Source organism: Micropterus dolomieu, linkage group LG11, assembly GCF_021292245.1.
Source record: "Micropterus dolomieu isolate WLL.071019.BEF.003 ecotype Adirondacks linkage group LG11, ASM2129224v1, whole genome shotgun sequence".
NCBI classification, from domain to species: Eukaryota; Metazoa; Chordata; class Actinopteri; order Centrarchiformes; family Centrarchidae; genus Micropterus; species Micropterus dolomieu.
In genome coordinates, this window is record NC_060160.1 from 13308148 (window position 1) to 13327204 (window position 19057).

At 41.0% G+C, this 19057-nt stretch overlaps 1 protein-coding gene across 3 annotated transcripts; it reads left to right on the forward strand.

Annotated features, from left to right (window-relative positions):
• Positions 1 to 2208: 2208 nt before the first annotated feature.
• On the forward strand, positions 2209 to 9888 carry ythdf2 (YTH N(6)-methyladenosine RNA binding protein 2). Of its 3 annotated transcripts, none has more exons than XM_046062709.1 (6): positions 2209 to 2424; positions 2647 to 2671; positions 3906 to 3985; positions 4925 to 6619; positions 8425 to 8490; positions 8840 to 9888. In XM_046062709.1, exons 1-6 carry the CDS (start codon positions 2398 to 2400, stop codon positions 8861 to 8863), a joined length of 1917 nt encoding a protein of 638 aa, XP_045918665.1. In that variant the 5' UTR covers positions 2209 to 2397; the 3' UTR covers positions 8864 to 9888. The 3 variants fall into 3 exon arrangements, with proteins under 3 accessions (XP_045918665.1, XP_045918667.1, XP_045918668.1); XM_046062711.1 differs by having other exon boundaries at positions 2647 to 2662; XM_046062712.1 differs by lacking the exons at positions 2209 to 2424; positions 2647 to 2671 and adding an exon at positions 2775 to 2813.
• Positions 9889 to 19057: the final 9169 nt, after the last annotated feature.

The following is a 19057-nucleotide window of genomic DNA, read 5'->3' on the forward strand; positions in this document are numbered from 1 at the left end:
ATAAAACATTTCTTCTTATATTCTGATTTGAGTTGTGGACAACTATGACCACATGAATTCAAAAAATTAAACATTTCACTGCCCAAGTCAGCTATAACACAAGTCTTGTTCATTAGACTACATGCTGTACAGTATTTGTGGACAGATTTTGTCCCAAGATTTATTATGCATTTCTTTTTCTTCGTTGCATGATTTAGAATAATAAGGTGAGAAATGGGTCTGTTCTGAGTTCATCCTGCACTGCAGCAGCTAATAAAGTCCATTTAATCCCAAAAACGCTTTTCTTTTAGGCAGGCTGGAGCAGAAAACAACTCACCTTTCTCAAGTTGTACAGTAATGTCACATGTGTATGAAGGTGGATCAAACAAGCTAATCTTAAATGTCAAAGTAGAGATTAGATTTAGTAGATTTATTTTCATTCATTATACAATATGAATAAGCTATGCAGACAGTTGTAAAGAAAGAACATCTTTTTCTTCTGTTCTCTACTTGTTATAGTTACACAGTATTAGGGGTGTGGGCTCTATTAAAAGTATCCACTGTTCTCCCATGCTCTAACACACAGTAACGATGAAATGTGTGCTGTTCTCTCATTCTTCCTCTGTATGTACACATAAACAAGGCAGGGAAATATAAAAGGAATTTATTTTATTGTTTGGGGGTTATTTGTTGCTCTCCTTCTCCTCCTTCTTCTTTTCCTCTGAAGAATATGGTTATGTTCTCCGCATGCCTCCTCCTGTGTTTTTTGTGTGAGACAGAAGTACAGTAACTAAGGTTAGCCTTCATTAAATCATTTCGACTGGTTAAGTGCAGTAAAGTTAACTTTAAATTGACTTCACCACCACACATAAAACACGGCTTAATAGCAATCACATTTAACAGAAGCATAAAATTCTTCTTAATGGTAACTGTTAAGATTAGTTTATTTGTTAGTCACCACCACTAGCTTAAGAGCTTTAGCCTATATGAAGTTAGCACTACATAAGTTAGCCTAGCGGCTAACGGACTTTTACTCTCCTCATAGCTTAACAGATTACATGTATTATTCATAATACTCACCGCTGGTGAAGTCACTGCATCTCCCGACACAACACCACGGTTGAATTTTCACCCTGAATGACGTTTTTGTTGAAACAGCAGCTGAAAACAGCAGAGCAACGAGCTGCTCCCTGTGGGAGCATTTGCCGTAAATACTCGAATAAGAGTGCACTCCAGATTTAGCTGCGGCTAACTGATGTGGCTCTCAGAAACAACAGCTCACTTTCCTGCAGTTCTGTGTACGTATAAGTCGCTAATTGAAAACTCTGTAGGTCACAGTGTCCACATGAAAAGAGAAGGAAGACATGGCTGGTAGTGTCTTCAAACAGAGAGAACACCTCAGCGCACTGAAGGAAGCCATCTGACGGTGTGAGGAGCAGCTCATTGATGTCTGCAAGCAGAGCAGGCCTAGAGCTCCCGTCTGACTGGTCCACCAATAGGAGAGAAGATGACCCCTTGAGACACAGCCCCTCCTCATTTGCATAATGATGCAGAAATGCATACAGAAATGTAAAAAGAACAGGCAGAAATAAATACCATAGGTGAAAATAAATAAGGTAAAAAAAATACAAAGGAAGAATAAAACAGACAAAAATATTAAAACACACACATAAATAAATACATTAAAAAATAAGTAATTAATAAATAAAGGTAAAGATTATAACGGAGAATAAATACATAAGGTAATTATTACAAAGGTGAATAAGTAAAGACACTAATTAAAATATATACATTTATGTCTCCTTGTATAATTTAATTACAACATACATTTATTTATTTACTTTATTTTTTTTTGTATAGTTAATTGGATGCTTATTTATTTATTGAGCATTTATTTATTTCTGTATTTATTTCTGACTGTGTCAGGATCGGTCCTCCATAAGTGTACAGTATATGGTAAAATGCATATTGTACACAGGTTGTGCAGTAATGTAGTATAAACAAGTAGTAAGCTAATATAGGCCTAAAGTAGCTGGTAGGTAGTAATTTAAAAATAGAATAGGCTGTACACACACACACACACACAATATTCATGTCCCTATATACAGTAGGTATGGAACACTTCTGTGTTTCATATGACCTGCTGTGAGTAGATATGTGGTAGGTTAAACCTGGCTCCTCCGCGCCATTGGGGGGCGCGTGTCCGCTGTAAATAAATGCCATCGTGGGTTGACGAGGGCCGCCCAGCCATGTTGAGGAGTCTGTCAAGCAAACTGCAGCCCGCCATTGTGTAGAAACCAGGCTCTGTAGAGAGATAGGGGCATTTGGCTGAATCTCTTCAATAGCTAGACCAATTCTACACCCTGCCGCTTTTATTTAGGAGTAAATACAGTTACACAAGTTCCGGGGGGGAAAGACATGTCAGCCAGCAGCCTTCTTGAACAGGTAAAGAGAGGTATTTTCTGAACATTTACGAGGGCCAAATTTCTCAGCTTCGCGACGGCTAGCGAGGATAGCTTAGCTAGAGGCAGCGGCTGTGGCTCAGTAGTGCAGTAGGCCTGACCACCTGCTAAAGGAACTGACTGCTGAAAATATATCTTCATATATTTTTCCCCTTCCTCTCTTCTCATAAATCAAACCTTCATGAATCACCTGGACCCAATCCAGAGACCGAAAGGCCAAGGTAATAAAGGTAAGAATAAATATTGTCTAACATTATCGACTTGGGTTGAGTGAATGCGGATCTTTTTACGTGAGGTGCGCTTCGAAAATCTTGCGTGCGCGGATGCGATAGCTCGTCTCCTACGTTAGCTGCCTGGCAAATGGGCCTGTCCGTAAGTCTTAAAGGTTTTTCATTTAATTTGCCACTTCAGTTAAACACAAAACTACATTGTGTTTCATAAGAGTGCCCTCGGTCCTTTTATTCACTATTCGCGAGTTTCCTTTACATCACTGAAATGATACTTGTAAGGTTCCCACAGTTAGCATTAGCCATATTCTGACTAGCTAACGTTAAATGGCAACATGATACACATTAGCATCCTTTTCCTGGTTGTACTTGCAACGTTTTATATTGCACTGGCAGGTGCGATCTTACTACTCACTCCCTTTATATATGGGTCACAGTAAAACATTTTTGCAGCGTTAAACTACAGGTGCCATCCTATCACGCTCGGCTAATGTTAGCCAAGTCCGTCATGTTGAAAGGACTCTTGGCGCTCGTTAACATGGAGACGCTGCGCACTGCATGCAGCTAACCACACAGCTAGCATGCTAACGTTAGCTGGCTGCTAAGTTAACCCAAAATGACACGTCTTCCGACATGCTTTTCCTGTGTCCAAATGGGCCTCGCGTTTTCCTGTCATCAGGCTGTAATGTAAGATAACATGTATTTGCTTACCAGTTTGTGTTTTTAATTTAACTTTCCCACGTCCCGACAAGCTCTCAAAGAATCGTCAGCTAAAACAGAGAACACACTGAAACTTGTAAAAACAAACCAGGGTACACTGGTCCACCTGAACTAAACATACATTAAATCTGTTCAGGGACTATCAGTAATGGTGTGCCCTATCCTAAATATTAAATCGTGTATTTTTATAAGGGAATCTGAATGCCTTTAGTGGTGGTGTCTGCCAATATGCAACCACTACCAAGTGCATTTAATTCTTCACTAGGGCTGATTCATCTCATTATGCAAGTTTATGCTGTGTAATAGGAAGTATATTGAGCAGTTATAGTATGTGATGTCTTATCATGGTCAGTTTAGTGGCTTTTCCTGTTAACACTCATAGAATAGGAGGGAGTGGTTTTGTTATGTAACAAGTGGTGATGATGCTGATGTGAAATAACCAATAATGTAATGTATTTCACCACTCTGTAGTCATACAAACCTGTATGCTCTATTTACATCACTGTTTTCTTTTCAGTGCAAAACGGAGCTGTGACCCAAAAGGATACTTTGAATGACGATGAGTTTGAGCCTTACCTGAATACTCAGGCCAGACAGGTAAGCTTTTATTGACCGGTGTTTACCAACAGGTGCTGCTCTTCAGTTGAATCACTTTAAGTACCCTCAAGTTATCAAATTACTGAAGTACTTTCAAGTTAGTTTTTGTTCTTGGTTAAGCATAAATCTTAAGAAGTGGAATTCATTGATAAAATCAACAGGTTGTAACTTCACCTGGATGTCAGTAGCGTACTATTCTGAAAGTGTGTTGGTTTTGTTTTTCTATCTTTATAAGTATATCTAGAAATGGGTAGCTTAATTTGTAAAATAAGGAGCATGTGTCTGAAGTCAACAGTAATGATGGCCAGTCAGTATATTACAAAACCAACTAATTAACTTATTAGAACTAGTTTTGGAAGTTAAGCGAGAAGATATTTGCTTTATAACAAGAAATTTCTCTTCCAGAAGATTAATATACACACATGTAGGGCTGTTGGGCTTCTGTAAATGGCATCATAGAGTATGGTCTAGACCTGCTCTTTTATGAAAAGCGCTGTGAGATAACTGTTTTTGTGATTTGGCGCTATATAAATAAAATTGAATTGTAGAATGCCTTATGAGTCTCTTTTTGTGTGTGTGAACACATACTTGTTTTTTTTAGGGGGAACTTAAGGATGTGCAGCTGAAATGGGTGCTTTTGTTGATTGTCCAGTTTTCAGTTGCCTTGAATTTTATTTCATTTACTGTGTGGTAGATGGAGTTCCCCTTCTGTGGTAACAGACACTGCCTGTGAAGTGAGCTGCAGAGGAAAATAATAATAAATAAGAGATAAAAAGAGAGCTTTATTATTGTGTCAGCTGCCTGTCTTTTATCTTGGTCAAACTTTCTGGATCTACAAAAACAGAAGTGTGTGTGTGTGTGTTAACAATTACTGTAAATAGTATGTTTTATTTTACATATTGACACTAAAACCAAATTTTTTTTTTTTTTTTTGTTTAGAGCAATGCCTATACGGCCATGTCGGACTCGTACATGCCCAGCTACTACAGTCCCTCCATAGGATTTTCCTACTCCCTAAATGAGGCAGCATGGTCCACAGGTGGGGACCCTCCTATGCCTTATCTGGCCTCTTATGGACAGCTAAGCAATGGGGAGCCCCACTACCTCCCGGACGCTATGTTTGGCCAGCCAGGTCCCCTGGGGAGCAACCCTTTCCTGGGCCAGCACGGTTTCAACTTCTTCCCCAGTAGCATCGACTTCTCGGCGTGGGGCAATAGCAGCTCTCAGGGACAGTCGGGGACACCGCAGAGCTCTGGCTACAGCAGCAGCTACGCCTATGCTCCCAGCTCACTTGGGGGTGCCATGATTGATGGACAGTCCCCGTTTGCACCCGCTGCCAACGAGCCCCTTAACAAGGCACCTGGTATGAACAGCCTTGACCAGAGCATGGCAGGGCTTAAGATTGGCGGTGCAGCTCCTGGTGGTAATGGGGACATGGCTCCTAAGGTGGTTGGCTCTGGCTTACCTGGTGGGGGTCCTATTGGCCCAGTATCATCTGTAGGACCTCCCAGCATGCCTCCTGTCTCAATTGCCCCTGCCAAGCCTGCCTCCTGGGCCGATATTGCCAGCAAGCCAGCCAAGCCTCAACCCAAGCTCAAAACCAAGGGTGGAATGGCCGGTGCCAATTTGCCTCCTCCTCCCATTAAACACAACATGGACATTGGCACTTGGGACAACAAGGGTACCATGCCTAAAGCTGCCACCCCTCAGCAGGTGCCCCCTATTCCCAGCAATGGGCAGCCCCCCAATCAGGCTTCTCCACAGCCTGGATCTACTGCTGCAGGGAACCCACAAATGCCCCTCAGCAATGGACAGCTGGTACAGCCTATTTCCCAGATGGGGCAGCATCAGCTACCCCCCAGTGGGCAACCAGGTATGGCTCAGATGCCCCAGCCTCATCTCTCCCAGGGGCCTCCTCCCCCAAGCCAACAACAGCAACCATCTCAACCTACTCGTTGGGTCCCTCCACGGAACCGGGCCAATGGATTTGGGGATGCCAGTGGGAGTGGTACAGGCCAGTCACCTCCCACCTCCTCTGGTGTGGGTGTGGTTCCTGGGGTCCCCTCCGAGCCTCACCCAGTTTTGGAAAAATTGCGCATGGTCAACAATTATAACCCCAAGGACTTTGACTGGAATCCCAAGCAGGGTAGGGTGTTTATCATCAAGAGCTACTCCGAGGATGACATCCACCGCTCCATCAAATATAACATCTGGTGCAGCACGGAGCATGGCAACAAGAGGCTCGATTCAGCTTACCGTTCATTGGGTGGCAAAGGGCCGCTTTATCTGCTGTTCAGTGTCAATGGGAGTGGTCACTTCTGTGGTGTAGCAGAGATGCGCTCACCCGTGGACTACAACACGTCTGCTGGCGTGTGGTCACAGGACAAGTGGAAGGGTCGTTTTGATGTGCGCTGGATCTTTGTTAAGGACGTTCCCAACAGTCAGCTAAGGCACATTCGGCTGGAGAACAACGAAAACAAGCCAGTGACCAACTCTCGGGACACACAGGAGGTACCACTGGACAAGGCCAGGCAGGTGCTAAAGATCATCGCTGGATATAAACACACCACTTCCATCTTCGATGACTTTTCTCACTATGAGAAACGTCAGGAGGAAGAAGAGTGTGTGAAAAAGGTAACAAAGTTACTGTTGAATAAAGTGAGTGATACAATGGATGAATGAAAAGACTGCTCTGCTTAACTTGGGTTGAACAAGGTGCAGTACATGAAGCTGGCGTGGATGTGTTTGTGCATGTACAGCCTTTTTGCATTACAAAAGAATATGGGAACATCTCAATGATTTACAGCTGGTTTGATCTTTGTCAGAATTCTGTGTGATTGTACACAGTAGGATATATTGTGATTTTTATTTTTCACTGTGGTATGTGTTTTCCCTATTTGATCACTCATGTATTCCCCTGCTTTGAAATGGAATAACAGACCAGAAATGGTTTTAAGCTAATATTATGTAATGGAAACTTTCAGTGGATTACATGAGAACATATCTTAAAATGTAAATGATCAGTGTATATTGTGGTTAGGTTGTTTCATTTTGATAGCCTTATTAGGGGTATCTGTTCTTGTCTCCAAGACATACTCAAACATTGTGCAGCATCCTGAAGTGTGATTTATATTTTTATGCCTTATTTCTGAACACACATTTTGTTATTGTGAGTTGTTTAGTCTATTTTGTGTTGAACTGTCAGCATCAACATGAGGAACAAAAATAGAACAAATGTGTTGCAGCTATAAGTGCAGTATTAGCATTTTTTTAATTATGAAAAGGTACACTTTTTAAAACTGGGCTTATGATGTCCTACACAGCTGTATTACACATTCTCTAATCCTTTACCTGACTGAGGGGCAATTTAAGGGACAAGTATGGCAACATAATATTGGCTTACCTCCCTTAACAAAGCAGCTCGTTAACCTTTTGTAAATTGCCATTTTTTACCTACTTGCTATTGGATGTAGAAAAGCTTGTTTTATTCTGTAGATAAAGAAACATTTATCTTCCAGTGTTGTGATGTTCGTTGGTGCATGCCAAGAACTGTTGTTTTAGTTTGATCTTTTTATTTACTCCACTGTCTTTGTATATTTGAGGAATGCTTTAGAAGCATAGTGTAAATCTTGTTAAAGCCACAAATGTGCTGCATAAAGGTTAATGTGCTTTAAAGCCAGGATACATGAGCTCTAAGACTGAGTGAAGTGGTTGGTATCCCTGTTTTTAAAAAATTTAATCTAGATATTGTTGGGAACAATGGCTTTATCTGTTGCTTGATTTTTCCCTTACAGACGGCAAGCATGACAACTCCATAAATTAATGTAGCAACTATGATTGTACAGTCTTTAACATATTTATGGAAATAGTTTTAATTATTTTACAACTGTATAATTCTTCTTTTCGGGTATTTAAGAAATGTGAAATACAGAAATACAAAATCTTAATAAGCAGTTTTCCAAAACTGTCTTGTGTATCCATAAGAGCAGACTTGAGAACCTTAATAACCATGTTATTGACAGCATAGTGATGGATAAAAGAAAGAGATGAGCTCTGTATGAAACTCAATAACTCTTTATCCAAAGCATGCATTGTTAATTAAAAGTATTACTTTGCAGTTTTAGATTAATAGTTAGTAAACGCATAATGTAAAAGTTAGAAGGTTTTAGATTTTGGTTTATCAGACATAAATCTGATGTCTACATGCAGAGTTGTGTGTGTGAGAGAGAGATAATTATTTTTATTTATTTTTTAGTGTTTAATCATGAACTGGTGTGGTTAATACAAAGTTTTCAGACAAGACAAAGTCCTATTCTATTCCAAAATCTCAACTGGTTTCTAAGAAATAGTTTTGGTCAAATTTAGTTAGAAAGGTCTGATTTAAGTATTGTGACTTGTCTGTTCCAGTTACGCTCAGTTTTCACTCTTATGTGTGACAGGTGGAGGTCCAAGGCAGTGAGCCATATCCCAGCAACCCAAGCAACAGGAGTCATTACAGGCTTCAGGTAACTTTCTTCCTCAGTCACACATGCAGAAGTTGTTTACATGTTACTTTGATACTTGATGGATACAGCTTGAAACCTTTTCAGATTGATATCAAATTGTTGGAGTTCATCAATGTTGATCAGAAGTCAAACAAACTAAATCTGTTGCTGTGTGAACTGTCCTTTAGTTTGTTCATTCATTATGAGCAAATATAAATAAAATGAAAGCCAGGTGGGATGCGCACATTTGATTTCATCAGAGAATGAACCAGAAAAACTTGTAGCAATTTGCGTCAACTATAGTTTGAAAAAAACAGATTTTATTTATTTTTGTGTTGTGTAACTTGCTGCCTTTTTCATTGTGTTGTAGGAGCGCCAAGGACGAGTCAAGTAACAGTTGGTGCTGAGGTCAAAAGACTGCAATGGCCCCCCCTAAAGCCCTGTCCACCCCATTACACCATTACATCCAGATCTCTCTAAGAAATTCTAATAGGGGTGAAGAATTAACCAAGGACAAAAAACTAAATGAAGACTTTCTTGATTTCTTTTGACTTTAAAGACTTACTTCGAACTTGTAGTAAAAAGAAAAGGAAACGATTATTCATAGGACTACAACTAAATGCATAGCATCCTTAGGTGAAATCTTTTTTTGCCCCACCCCATTCCACTACATATGCTTTTTTTCCCCCCTTGTATGCTGCTTCTTCCTTCTTTTTTTTAATGAAAGGATCATCCTCTGTTTTTATGGTCCAAGAGCAAGTCTGTAAATCTCACACGAACACACAAATCCAATAGAAATTTGTAGTGTTGGCTTAGATTGGTGTCCCAAAGTCAAGAATGGGCCGTTTGTCTCATTTTCTTTGTAAACCCCCTTAGCCCTCCTGTCTTCCGAGGATGCTCACGTCTTCAACCAGGACCCAGTGGAGTTTCCTTGTACGTGGATTTTCATCATAGGCGGGTGTCAAATGTGCTCACTCCGGAATCTATTTCGTACAAGCTTGCCATGTTTGTGTTTGAGAGGACTGCAGATGTTCAGAATGGCCCTCTATTTTGTTTTCGCATGTGTTGGACGGAGTGTGTGGGGAAGGTAGGATCTGGAGGATCTTGCAAGGAAGACTGGGGGGGGGGGGTCAAGAGTTTGAAAGCAGAAGAAATGTTAAGTTGACAAGCCTTGCTCTGTGTATAATTTCATGGTCTAAAAGAAATTGGGGCCCTCTGTTAACAGTCTTCATTGGACTTTATTTACCCTCTTTCTGTCTGTTGGACAAGTTAATTCAGCGTTGCTTTGGGCTGCTTTCTTGTTTGGTTTTTTGTTTTTTTTCCTTTCTCAGTTTTCTAAAGACGGTGATGCGAGTGGCCTTGCCACCACTCTTTCTATTAATCAGTTCAAAAGTAATAAATGTGGTATATTCAGCAGAACTGGTGTGCATTCCCCTTGTTTGACTGTGTAAAGCAACTTTGTCATGCGGTGTGTCTGTGCATTCTTTTCATCTGTTTTTCTTTCCCCAGATAGGTGTATATAAATGTCTTTTTTTTTGTTGTTTTTTTTTCTTGCAAACTTAAATATTCAGCCTGTCCACTCCCCCTTCTGACTTCAGTTGTCACCACTGTACCCTGAATTTCTTTTCTCTCTACTTTCCAAACCTGCCTTGTCCTCCACACTCCAGTTTCTGACTGCTCAGCCAACTATACATACTATAATATCACAATCAGCTTCCACCATTTTCTGAATGTCATTGTTGGTGAGTTAAAAAAAAAAAACAAAAAAAAACACAAAACGCAAGGTCCTCTTTCAAAACTACTGGCTTTTATTTGTGGCATAATAAAGATGCTCCACAAAGTGGTGTGTGGGGTTTTTCCTCCTCAAATATTTTTCTGTAGTCACGTGGGGTGGCCGGCTGTACCTGTTCGTCTTGTTTAGTATTGTTTTCCTTGCAGCAGGGCAGAACATGAAACGTTCACATGTCTTGGATGAGTAAAACCTGTTTGTACGACGCTGTACGTCACTTATTATGTAATTAGTGTAAAAAATGTTTGCATAAGGCAGCATAATATCCTACGTCAATATATAGGCTATAGTTTTTTTTAAGTTGTGAAATTGTAAGCCTATTTTCGGATACCTGCGTGTGTACAAATGATTTTAAGAAATTAACTGCAATCCGCCATTTTCTGTCGTCAGTGCGGTTGTACTGAGCGTAGCAACCACAAGAGGGACACAACGCATCATTTACTGCTGTTCATTTTCTATCCTGACCAGAGGACAGACTCTTCAACGAGGCGTGATCGGGTTTGTAAAACGGGTGACGGTATGAAGGCCTTGTGTACGTTAGCTACTAATTTGTTTTTTTTTTTTTTTTGTTTTTTTTACTGTAATCCCTGCCTCCACGGTACGAGCAATCAAATAAATACTTTTAGTATAGAACTTTAAATTAGCCTGTGTGTGGTGCTAGTATATTGTTGAGATGTGATGGGTTTATGTGGCCTGTATGTGCAAAATGTAGCCACCGCAAGAGATGAAAAATTACAAAATTTCTGATTAACCTGGGCCATGAAATAAACAACCAACAAAAATAACTGGTATGCAAAGCCTACCACCAACTGCTTTTACACGAACTTACACTCCTCAGTAATGCTTTCTCCTGTTAGATTTGCTTACACTGGTGTTTTTGCATAATAATATTGACTGTTTAAATCGTAGTCAAGATCCACATAAAATCCACATTTTTAATCTAGGCTACAAAGGCCTAAATTGGGATTGTAGCCTGTAGGCTTCAGCCTCTGTGAATTTAGCTATGATTTAAAATAATTTATCCTACCCGAATTTTTCATCGTCTATACAGCACTGAAGCACTCGAAATGTGGTTTAATTAGTTCATATTATTCCAAATTATGACTGCCCCCAACTCTGTAGCCTACACTGCCTGCTTAGCCTGTATAGCCAATAAAAATGATGGACTTGTAACAAAGAAATGTGTTTTTAAGAGGCAAGTGTTATAGCTGCAAAGCTTGTGACAGTATCCAAACTGGGAAAAAAATCTGAAGCGACCACTCAGCTCTTGGGGACTGGAGTGCAAGTCTTGGTAAGAGAAGAACTGTGAGTGCGTGTGCGTGTGCGCTTGCGTTGTGCGTGTGTCGGGGGGGGCGGCACGTGTCGTGTCTGCTTTCAGGGTGCGTGCCAAACACGCTGCCTCGAGGGGATCTCCTGTGACCCTTATCTGCGTGTCTCTGGGGACGCCTTTTAGCCCCTCCTGGGATGCAAATGAACGGCCATAAAAGAGAGGCAGATACAGCTACCGAGACGATGGAGGAGAAGAAAGGGAAATGGGACGTGGGGAGAAAGTGGGAGGGGGGAGGGGGGTTGAAGGCGACGAAGAGGTCGTCAGCATTCACATCTCAGGGCGCATCAAGCTAAGTGCACAGGAGATGGAGAAACAAAATAAGTTGCCATGGTGAAAGGAGAAATTCCTCACTGTGTGTGTGCATGTTTGTTTGTTTGTTAGACTTATTGCTTTTTGCCATGTACAGAACCTCGACATGATTGATAGGCTATATCATAGGAACTCGAATTATGATCAAGACAATCTTTTTTCGCTAACTTCAGTAGACTGTAGACACAGTTAGAAAGGATAAATACATGAAAACTAAATAACTAATACATTTCACGTGGTATCTTTTTTTTGCATTAATTAATTTAAGACTATATATTATTTTTTAACAGATATTACACTCTGCCACCCTACATTTACATGAAATATTTGTCTTTATTTGTTTATTGCATTTCGTCCTGTAGAATGTAGGCCCTATTGTTCAGTCAGGGAGCTTCACATTAGGTGCGTTGTGTCTGTGGGTTCATATTGCACTGCAAGGTCATGGTTCTGCTTTATTTCCCTCTCATTATCATAAGGCATCCATCTCTTTCTTCCATTAGTGACGCTTCACCATGTCGCCAACCCGACCTCTATTTACATGACTAAATTAGATTTCTTCTCTTATTGTGAGTTTTGTTTCAGAAAGCCTGCCTCTAAAAAACAATAAGATCAAAAAACGTAGAAATATAGGACAGCTTTTGACTGCTTTATTCTTAATAGAAAAGAAAATACTCACTCATACAAAGGCTAAGTTCCCTATAGGTCACGTTTTTTAAATATTCGATTTAAATATATTTTTTAACTTGAACAAAAATGCCCTTCCTAGACTGTGGGCCTATAATTCCACACCTGCCATGATTTATCAGTATTATTTTGGAGCTTAAATAATATTCATGTTATTTAGGAAAAAGAAAATGTCATGATGATGAATGTTTTTAGCACGTGAGGCCCCCCCTGCATGCGGTCACCTGCTCACCATCGCCAGGGGTCTCGCAATGTTGACATATTGACTGTTACCCCCTCATTTCTCCTAGTGTCCCAATTCTGTTGAGACTTTTGGAAATGCATAATGTGCAGACAGGCGAAGGGGCTTGAAAACAGTTGATGACCTCTGTCACAACATATGTGGCACTCTTGCCCTCTGCACACTCTAATTGTGTGGAGGTGACTGGCAGTAATGAAATGTCATACACTGGTATATCAGCACACAAAGAAGCGTATAGGTCTAATGCAGATGCAGGATGCATTCTAGCAGGGAAATGCATTATGCGTATCTTAAAATCTCTCAAGCCTAAAGTTTGTACTGTTTTAATCATGATTTTATCCATTCTTCCTATAATAAACATACTAAGTCATATTGTGAATAGACTAGCCTTGAATAAAATCTAGAATTAAAGCTACAGGACTGAGTAAAACAGAACGAAAGAAATCTATGCAGAAATCCAGGGTATGTTTTTTTTTTTGCTCATTCCACCATCTGAGATGTAGGTCAACTCACATCTCTATCGCCTACAGCGATTTACAGCTCGAATCATTTGATGCAGCTTTGTGTTTTTAGGAGTTGAAATGAAGCTCATTATTTAAATTACTTGATGTGCTTTGGGCCTTTTTTTTTTACTTTGAAAAGAAATGCTAGATAGTACAAATAGAAATGTTGTCCATGAAATTACTTCTTTATTGAAACTTTTTGCAGAACAAAAATACAAATATATTGAACCTCCAATATTGACCCCCCCCCCCCCAAAAAGAAAATCATTTAAAAGCCTGTATCATGTGGATGATCATGGAAATCATAGTTCAAATAAAATAAATCTGCATGCATGAGAGTGATTCAGGATGTTGTTATCTTTTATGATAAAATTGAGTAAAAACAAAATTTCTACAACAGCAGCTCTTATAGGATTCTCACCCTGTTTTTCCATCATACTCTCAGACAAGGCAAGTGTACGCTCATGCGTAAACACAGACCTTTGAAGTCGCCCTCTGTCACCACATGGCAAATCCCCCTGGTGTGATCCCTCTGTCCATTTGGCCACAGGACTGACACTGGTAGGCTGCCTACAGCTCTGTCTGTTCTATGGAAACTGGCATATTACTTATACTGGTGCCCAGTGATTATGGTGTGTTTCCTGCATGTCTTAGTAATACCTCTCCTAGATTTGTCTGGCGTGCATTAACTGATTTGTGCACCTGTCTTAGGTCACTGCACCGTTACCTCTTTGCCTAATGCTTCTTCTCCTGTTTGTTAATCTCAAAGGATTGTAGCGGACCTCCATCTGTGTAGTTACCAGTGCCACTCTCCTGTCCTGTAGTGGCTTTATGCTGGTCTCTCAGGTGAGCGAGGACTGTGGCTTCTCTCTTGGCATTCACCGCGTGCCTTAATTGTATTGAAATTAAATCAAGGTCCACTGTGAACACAAAGAGCGCAAACCCAAACTTCCAAAATGTTCTGGGTTCCTTTTCATATCCTGTTCTCCACTGTCACTTACCCTGCTTTTAGCAATACTTTCCCTCCTTTGTATTCAAGTTCTACAGCATTTTTCAACAAGAACACTATTTGCTAAATGCTGTCACTTTCTCAATCTTAAAAGTGTATCCAATTGTTGTATTTTGTCAGCCCATCCCTGTTTGACTTTCTCCTTCCTTTCTCCTCACCTGTGATCTCTTTTCCCTGTGGGCTCAGAGAGCTATGCGGTCCTTTCGCACGTCAAAGTATATTGCATGCTAATCCCACACCGACATGCATCCTCCCTTTGTAAATAAAAACAGGTTTTCAGTACAGACAATACAAGGGTAAAAACATTAAGATACAAACCAACAACATTGTGATTCCTTTGACTGAACAGCCCTAAGTGTGTGAATGCATGCATGCAATTGTGGATGTGCAAGAAAAGGGTTTCCAGCAACATAATGTAAACCAGAAAAAACCATCTAGTGATCATAAAAGCAGCAGTTGCAGCATTAAGGCATTCTCTGTATACACATACTACAGAACATCATTAAAAAGCCCTACAGAGAGAGGAGAGCACAGAGGAACAGGGAGTGAGATAGAGCGAGCGAGCAAAGCTACCTTTGTTGCACCATAAAGAGAGCAGCAGCCCAGCTACCTGATTGCTACCATTCCTGCAGACCATCTTCCCCTCAGAGCAAAACAAAGGATGACGACTAGATATTTATGAGTACACACTGCGATGCGCCGCTATGCCTTATCCTCACCGTAGCACTGCCTCCGCCGTTCCTGGTTAAGAGCTTGGTACGGTTTAATCAGACCAAGCAGTTCTTCATTACAGTTGGTAAAGCTGTGTCGTTATCTCCCTCTTACCCTCCCTCACTCCCTCCCTCCTACTCTCCATCTCTTCTCTACTGTTCTCTCTCTCTCTCTCTCTCTCTCTCTCTCTCTCTCTGCACTCTGCGCATGTAACTATAGCCATGTACAGACTGGAAAACAGGATCTAAATAACAACAGTTTCCATCCAGTGATTAATAACTACATATAGATAATTGATCAAAAAAGTAATTACTGATATATATAACAAAAGCAAAAACACAAGCGGAGGAATTTAGCTTCTTTGCAATTACGCAAGACTCTCATGTCCAGAAAAACTATAACTGTTACATTTAAAAGCCCTTTCTTTTTAAACTCTTGACCACTGCGCTCAATTCCTTTCTTTATTTGCCTATAGAATACTGCTGTGTGGCACAAGCTGAATTGGGTTTGCTCAGATCAAATACATCCTTCCTCTCTAAAGACGAAGCAAAAAATAGCAGAGGAGCTGCAGAGTATTTCCTCCTTCAGGTCCTTGGTCCTGGTTTTGTTATTGTTGTTGCTGTAGTTGTCACTGTGAGTGCGCAGCTCCATCCTGTGAAGGTCCTTGTGGGTTGGGAAGAGCAGGGAGCAGGCACACAGGGGGTGGTGGTGGGATGGCGGACAAGGGGGCTGAAGGGACGGGAGGCAGGCAGGTGTCACGCATGCAGTCAGGGGAAAAGAGGAGAGAGGGTAGCAGGAAGAAGAAAAAAAAACTCAGCTAAATTCTAGCCAATCACCACCATTAGAAAAATCCATTTGGATCTGCTCAAGACAAAACCAAAAAGGAAGACGAAAAGCCCAAGATGTAAAATATACATATATAAGCCAGGTAGGTATATATGTATGAGGATCCAAGGGAGAAGGAGGAGAAGGACAGAGATAAGGGATGGACGGACGAGGAGGAACAGGCAACTGGCTCACACACAGACACACTGCGCCGAGGCGAAGGCACGGGCTTCAATTTATGCTTTCTGGTTGACACCACCCCCCACCTCACACGCACGTTCACACACACACACAGAGCGTCCCGCCCCTATCTGCCCCTGTCCCTGTCCTGTCCCGTACTGGATGCGTGGCCCAGCTGATCAGTGCAGAGGGATTAGCCAACGGGGCCAGCTGGCAGGGATTACACAGGCAAAGTGGGGGAGGTGTGTGTGTGTGTGTGTGTGTGTGTGTGTGTGGGGGGGGGGGGGTCCTAATACTGGGGGGGTGTTAGTGGGATGGGAGGCCCTATCTTGTCCTGTACCTACACACACACACACACACACACACACATACACATACACACAGATGTGCTTGCAAATCTGTTCACATATACAACACATTCACATACACTTTTCATGCAGATGCACATATGCATCATGCACCAGTGCCTGAACACAATGTGAAATGCTTTGTGGTGAACGCACAGGCTGCAACGACGCAGACTGCAGGGGTAGCCAGCCAGTAATGCATGAGGTGCGTCGACGTGGCTCGCCTCACAGTGTTGATAAATGTATGTAAATGTGCAGGAGGCAGCAGGGGGATGGATGGAGGAGGGGGCTGAGAGAGTGAGTAAGCCCCACGGGAGAGCGGGGCTAGGCTGACAATACAAGGCTTTGACCCTTGACCCTTCTCCCCTCCATCATCTGTGGCCATCAGCTGATCCCGGGAAATGGACAGCCGCAGTAACACCCCCTCCCCTTCTCTTTTTGCCTCTTACACACACACAAACACACACACGTCCACTAACAGCGCTGAATCTACCAGGGCCCACCTCAACTCTTTTTTTTTCACCAATCCTTTTCTATATCTCGCTCCCTCCAGTCCTTCATTGCTCTTTCCCGTCTCATGCTTCCCTTCACCACTCAGCTCATCTCAATATCCACGCTCCAAACCTTTCTCATTATTTTGAAATGTGTCGACATCTACAACAGTCACATCTATGCAGGAAGAGGGAGTATATGTTTTTATGTGTTTTCGTGTTTTGACTGAGTTAAGGCAAGGTCATTTTACAAATCTCTTCATCAATATTTCAATTACATTTATGTGCTTCAAGCGTTAGAAAAATGAGTGTAGTAATTGTTTTATGAACATTAACACTTAAAGCTCATTTTAGGGTAAAAATAAGAGCAGTTGAGGTGATAACCATTTTTAGTAATGTAAAATAGACTAGTATCTTTCTGTTTTTTGTGTTCTCTCATATGTTCAGTTTATCTGTAATAGTGCAATTACAAGCAGTGGTGGAAGTTTGAACTGCCTGCTTTTATCTGCTGATATTTGTGAGGTATTACAAAAACCATGCAGGCTAAACGGCTGCGTGTCTTTCAGGTGACACACATTTACTTCACACCCTGTGAGTTCCATTTTCGTAAAAGCCTAAAATATCTATTTCAATATCGTGCAGAAATACACGCCTTGATGGGGTAAAATATCCTAGAATTAGATATATTATTTTCATGGAAAATTCTGTCACCAAATCTGCAAAGACTGCCAGGTATAGAAAGATAATTCAGACATGTTCAGTTGGTATTAGTTGCATCAAGTGTTATTTTGTGAAAAGCTAAATGTCAAAAGTTTTTGCAGACTGTCAACAGCAGCCACAGTATATAAGACAGAGATGCGGCTTAGTCCAAACACACTCAAACACAAATTCATGCACACACGCAAACCCACAACAGATGCACACACAAACATAGAGGCAGTCATAGAGTGATTTCTGTATAATCAGAGAGACATTTTTAGGGCCTTGCAGGCAGAAAACAGCAGCAGTGTTTTATAGTAAATATATAGAATCAGATATGGTAGATGTGTGACAAACAGGACATTAGTTTAGATCTGTTTACATAAAATGCACAGTAACGTTGCAGCACAGCTATGGGGTGGAACAATAGAGACTGCTTGGTATTCCATTTCTGAGGAATAGAGAGACAGATTTTAAGAGAGAATGTGAGTGAAGGCAGTTTGAATGGATGCATGAACAAAAATGAATCCCGTTTATTTGTTTTGTGAAATACACTTGTCCACTCTTTCCAATTTGTGTCAAAAAATGTTTTTTTGTCAATTTCTTAGACCAAATCCTTTTAATTTATGGGTATAAATTACATGCCATAAATATCATGCATCCTGTACTGTAAATGTTTATATGTTTAGGTTAGGCGTGTTTACCCTTGTGCATGTTGGCATGGAGAGAGAGCAAGGAGATTTGCGACTGCATTTTGATGTCCTGCTACCCCGTTCTCCATTTTAAAAGCTTCTACATATGAGGATGAGAGCGGGCGAATAGGCATGCAACCCTACCAGCAGACAGCTAGGAAGATCACAGAGAGGCAAGCAAATAATTTTTTATCATACAGAGAAATACAAGGGGAAATACAAGAGCGAGCAGTTATACAAAGAAACATGCTGAGAGAGACAGACAGGCAGGAAGACAGAAAGACAGGCCGGGACAAATTGACAGTGCTCGTCCCTAGTTTGGTAATCCGATGGAGAGATTAGCAAGCAGGCAGCATTTGGGTCGGATTAGCGGTCATTAGAAAAGACTGGTCCTCCAGAGCCTCTCTCATGTGTTAATGTGGCTTTACAGATCCTCCGTGCAGCCTGGGCAGATTGTCTAGATTGTGTTGAGAGTATATACAGTAGATAGTCATTCAATACGTAAATAGGGCCATGTAAACCTTATGCCCAACACATTTATTTGTTTGTGTGTATGTGTTTTATTTAGGTGTCATATAAAACACACCAGAATTTACTGACTGATGTTCTATTTTTTTATTTTTAAATTTGTTTAGTTATTTTCATAGTCGTGCTTCAAAATCTCCTGTTTTAACAACAAAGAGAAAATTACTTGCAGAATTTTTAATTCTTATATTTTCACCTTCTTTGGGTGAGGAAGTTCCACATTGCAACAATGCAAAAGTGTCGAAGTGTGTCA